The sequence below is a fragment of the Saccostrea cucullata genome, unplaced genomic scaffold (genome assembly GCF_032062105.1).
Source record: "Saccostrea cucullata isolate Sc308-1 unplaced genomic scaffold, CSIRO_AGI_Scuc_v1 ctg18006, whole genome shotgun sequence".
NCBI lineage: Eukaryota > Metazoa > Mollusca > Bivalvia > Ostreida > Ostreidae > Saccostrea > Saccostrea cuccullata.
This window is the reverse complement of record NW_026925866.1, coordinates 714-6,358: the sequence shown is the minus strand read 5'-3', so window position 1 is coordinate 6,358 and position 5,645 is coordinate 714. Positions and strand designations below refer to the sequence as shown.

Here is a 5,645-nt window from a genome sequence, read left to right as displayed (position 1 = left end):
CAGCTTTTTTGGTCCACTGGTTCTTGAGAAGAAGATTTTTATAGAATTTTCCTATATATTTCTATGTAAAACTTTGATTCCCTATTGTGGCCCCGCCCAACCCCCAGGGTCACGAGTTAATCAATTTAGAATCTACACTACCCAAGGATGCTTCGACATAAGTTTCAGCTTTTCTGGCCCACTGGTTCTTGAGAAGAAGATTTTCAAAGATTTTTTCCTAAATACTTCTATGTAAAACTTTGATTCCTTATTGTGGCCTCGTCCTACCCCCTGGGGTCATGATTTGAAAAATTAGAAACTACACCATCCCAGGATGCTTCCACATAAGTTTAAGCTTTTCTGAACCAGTTGTTCTTGAGAAAAAGATTTTTTAATGACCCCATCCTATTTTTGTCTTTTCTTGATTATCTCCCCTTGTGAGGAGACTTGGCCCTTAATTTTTACAATTTAAATTCCCCTTCACCAAAGGATGCTTTGTACCAAGTTGGTCAAAATTGGCCCAGTGACTTAAGAAGAAGTGGAAAATGTGAAAAGATTACGGACGGATAGCTAGACTGACGGACAACGGACAAAATGTGACGAGAAAAGCTCACTTGAGCCTTTGGCTCAGGTGAGTTAAAAAGAAAAATGTGCATCTAATGGTAACAAAACATAAATACATTCATCTATCTATTCAGTTAAACAAAGAACACATTTGTTTGAATGCTTCCCCAATGGGTCAACAATTACCTGAGTTACAAAGAAAAAATGAAGAATTCATAAATTCTACCTCCATTTAAACTGGTAAGCATTTGATTGAACATATCCTAACCAGAAAAAATATTCCAAGATTTCCTGTCTATCACTCATGTCCATGAAATCAAATGGCCTGGTATAAGAAATTGTTGACTTGCTTGCTTTATTCACTTTTCCCTTTTCTTCAATCTGATGAAAATGATCCTCATCGATGCGTAGATACGTAAGAATTACCTAAATATGAGAAGATAAAAAACATTTAACAACTCTTTTATGCTCTTCATTTTACTTCATATAAAATTCGGCTTACACAAAATAGCATCAATCTACCTACTTGTGAGATTATTTTAGATGAATAGATAAGAGTCCATGTTTTATCATATGTTTCCACATTTCATAAAATGATTCTCCTTAACTTCATAGAGAATCTATAGTAATTTAGTTGTTGTACAATTTATTATTTTCAAAATGAATCTTCAATAAGAACAAAGGTCTGTTTCTAAAAACTTAAGTTAAGGTGAACTAACAAGAGGCCCACAGGCCTTATTGCTTACCTTAGCATTATGTAACAACTTTCCAGCAAGTGAATTTGGTTTGTGCCATGACATTCACAATTTTGAAAGAAGTACCAATGCACCCATTTATGTACACTTAAAAACTTATTTTGGTTACTTACTTATCGCAGGAAGAGAAGGGAAACAAATAAATGCATTTCAACTAATCAGTTATAATCAGTAAGACAGTAGTGTCCCCACCCTAGAGGAACCCCTGACCCTGGAGAAACACATTTTACAATTTTGGAAAAGGCACTCTCTATCATCATAAATGTTTGATTACTACCACGGAGCAGATTTCATAGCATTAATTCATGTTCAGTATATAATCAGTATATAATCATTAGAACCCAGCCATCCCCTCTTGGTACCCCTGAACTAGGGGCCTTGAAATTTACAATTTTGGAAGAAGGACCCTTGCTCATCATAACTATGTATACTTATTGTGTACGTTTTTAGTTTGTTTCACACCCAGAAGCAGAGAAAATTCACAAAGAATTAATGCATTTTTACTTTATAATCAATAGAGCCCTGCCCTATCACCTGAACCCCTGACCCTGGCACCATGAAATTCAAAATTCTTGAAGAAGAACCCTCACTCATCATAATTATGTATGAAGTTATTTTGTTTAAAGCCAAGGAGCAGAGAAGACTTTTAAAGAATTAATGCACTATCACTAATAATCTATCAAGTCCCATCCCTGTCCCTGGGGCCATGAATTTCACAATAATATGGTATAGGACTTAATGCTTTTTGCATACATTCCAAAAGGTCGACTGCTTGACGTCTAGGAATAAAAAAGATTTTTCAAAATTGCATTAATTTTAGTAGTTTTGGCCCCATCCCTTAGGCCCAAGGAAACAGGGACCATGAAATTAAAAATTTTTTCTCCCCTTCACCCTTATACCGTATAGGCGGTTTTTTTGGCGGGACACAAATTTGGCGATTTTATGTTGTTAAGATATATAATTAATTTTGGACAGGTGGATAATATTTTGGTGAATTCAGATTTATTACCATTAAGTCGCAGGTTAAGAATGCGCTCTTGTTACAATTGCGCACCCTCCCAAACTTGCCAAAGTGTCGGGAAATCCTCGATCGGAAATACGCAGATACTATTGTTAAATCACACCCCAAATATGGAAATTCAGATGTAGCTCTTATTTGAACTACACAAATAATGTAAAGAATATTTTTAAAGAAGTAAAATATTTGTATTAAATTGAAAACGAAAGTAGGACACGAACTTATTTTTCCTTTTCCGTAGCTAAATCCGTTTATATATTCATTTTGCTGACAATTAATGCATTCCAAGCGCTGTCTGTGTTTACAGAAACAAACCATCCCAAGCGCAATTACATGTACTTTCGCACATAGGTATTTATTGATACCAGTTATTTAATTATAACAAGTACATGTAGTTTAGAATATTTATTGTTGAAAAAAAACTTCATTGGTCATGAGTTTGCCGTTTAAATGACAGATGATTTGAACCCATTGTTTAGCAAGCATGACACTTTTATAAATTGAGGGTCGATTGGAGTAAAAGTTTTGGCAGTGATGAAATCCAAATTAAAAATGATAAACTTGTAGAACTAAATATATTTGTTTAATCAAAATAATGTCAGTATGGATAATTATATCTTTATTTATAACTATTCGTTGACTTATTTACCGGTGATTTGCTGTAACAATTCAAAAATGGGGAATTTACAAACGCATGTGTGTAGGCTACAAATTAGCGGTTTTTATTTTGGTAAATTTTTAGAAATCGCCAAAATAGGCCAAAATTATATCCCCGCCAAAATAACCGGCTATACGGTATGCTATATGGTAAAATTGATTGAAATTTAGTTGAGTGGTTTCAGAGAAGAAGTTGAACATGTTCAAATGTTCAAAGACAACGACTGGCGCATAGCGACAGATGAAAACAGATAACCGTAGGTCACCTGTGTCACTCAGGTGACCAAAAATATCAGATAATACACTTACTAGTGTTCCAATACAAAGAATCCCGACTACATAGGGAAAGAAAAAGGAGCCCTTTCTCTCCACCAGGAGTTCAATTCCATGCTGACCTAGAACTTCCTTCCCAACATTTCTAAATGTGAAAGTCTCAGAGTTAAAGTTTCCTTTTAAGGCATCATACATTTTTACCTAAAAAATCAAAAAAATCATAATAACAATGATAATGCAGAATTCTCCATGACTTGTTTAATGTAGACAGTAGGGGCAAAAAATTAGGAGGAATTTATATTCTTTTTTTTAATTTTCAATTTTTTAAAGTCTTAATCCCAATTTTGTAAATGTGACCTTGAATAAGTAATATAGACCCATGTTTAAAATCGAAATGATTTACTGGCAAAGAACATCTGTTCAAAAGATCTTTTTTTTTTTATTTTAGTGACTGCATCTACACTACAACCATAAATCTGCCATGTAACAATTACGGTTGAGTTACGAGTATTGTAGAAAATGGATGAGATAAATAAATACAAATACAGAAATAAAAATATCTTCTTTTTTTTTAAAATGGCAAATTCAAAGCACAGTAACACTTGTGTAATCTGGCAACCAGTGGTTCCAAAATTTCTTCATCAGAACCCCTTAAAGACACAATTTTGATATAGGGCTCAATGCTTTTTACAATCATGTTAACAGAAATAGGATGGGGGGGGGGGGGGGGGTGACCACAAAATTCACAATTTTTGTCTCCCTACACCCATAGACATTATTTGCCAAAATTGATTCAGAGTAGAAGCAGCTGATAAGTTGTTTACTAAGGGAACCTACAATTATGAGAAAAAAATATATATTCATTACTGACCTCAGTGACGATGAACACCTTTAAATACTTGTCTTGAAAAGTATTAAACCGAACAGCTGGTGTACCACGCACAACAACATCCTTGATGACCATGTGTTCAATAAAAGCCTGCCCTGGCCTATAAAAGAAGTCTTATTTTTACTGATTTGAACAAAAGTTTAGAAAGTATATGGAAATATAGGATTATAATGCTCACATTGAGAAATGTTATCTTTAAGGAAATCAAAGGCCACAATAACAAGAAGAACATAGGCCACATCACTCACCTGAGCTCTGTGGCTAGGAAAAACGGAAAACAAGAGGCACATGAGCCACATTGCTCACCTGAGCACCTTCATTCTTAATCAGACCCCCCCCCCCTCCCCATGTATTACCTATTGTGGCTACCCCCTGGGGTCAAACTTTGATCTTTTTAACATCTACACTACCCAGGGATGCCTAAACAAAAGATAAAGCTTTTCTAACCATGTGACTCTAGAGAAGAAGATTTTAAAAGAATTTTCCTACATATATATAGATATATATAGAAATTTCATATTTCAAAATTTGGATTCCCTATTGTGACCACGTCCTACCCCTGGAGGTCATGATTTGAACAAGTTAGAATCCTCACAACTTAATTATGATTACACATTAGTTTATCAGCTTTTCTTGCCAAGTGTTTTTTTTTTTGGGGGGGGAGGGTCATAATTTGATAATTTGAACAAATATGAATCATCATTATATACGTAAAATCTAAAGGTTTCATTATTGTTTCAACTTATTTTGGTCCAGTGGTTCTTTAGATTTTAAAAGAAACCAATTTATTCTTGATGCATGTATTATCCCTTTCAAAGAGTATTTGGTCTTTCATTTAAATAAAGTGAATTACTTTTACTTAAGGATGCTTTGTGACAAGTTTGGTTGAAATAGGTCTAGTGGTTTTAAAGAAGTTAAAATGTGAAAAGATAACAGAAACTCTTTCTTATGTATCTTTAAACTTCTATAGTACGTACTATAATTAATTTAATTTTTTCACTAATAAATTCTTACTCTGGCGAAAGAAAAAAAATTCTTGAGAAAGCCATGAAAAGATGTTTAAATCTTCCCTCTGTTGGTGTTGCTTGACCCAGTCTCTGAAGAAGCATGGAAAAATGTCTCCAAAACTCAAACAGATTGATCTTCCATCCAAAAAATAATCTACAATAGAAAATGCTACAATTTACAATAAGCACTAACTTGACTAGCATGTCATTTTATTTTCAAAGGACCTACTTACTAAATCCCCTCCCTTGCAGACAGTAGTAAAGGACAACAAGAGGCCAGTAAGCCACAACACTCACCTGAGTAGCTTTCGCCCTGCTGTTCTTCACCTGACACCCCCACCCCCACCCCTCCCCCACCCCCTTGTTACACTATTATGGCCCTGTCTTAAGCCCAGCTCAGTAGTGATGGTTTGAGTAATTTTGATTCAACACTACCCCTTGATGCTTCTAAATAAGTTTCAGCTTTTCTCATCAAGTGGTTCTTGAAAAGAAGATTTTTTCCT

The 5,645-nt window shown here is 34.6% G+C and overlaps 1 protein-coding gene across 1 annotated transcript; it reads right to left on the bottom strand.

Annotated features, from left to right (window-relative positions):
• Positions 1 to 707: 707 nt before the first annotated feature.
• LOC134269923 (uncharacterized) lies at positions 708 to 5,352 on the bottom strand. Its single transcript, XM_062752103.1, has 4 exons — positions 5,150 to 5,352; positions 4,118 to 4,235; positions 3,283 to 3,447; positions 708 to 969 (listed from the first exon to the last, which is right to left on the bottom strand). The coding sequence occupies exons 1-4, from the start codon at positions 5,344 to 5,346 to the stop codon at positions 766 to 768; spliced, it is 684 nt and encodes a 227-aa protein (XP_062608087.1). The 5' UTR covers positions 5,347 to 5,352; the 3' UTR covers positions 708 to 765.
• Between the last annotated feature and the right edge of the window lie 293 nt (positions 5,353 to 5,645).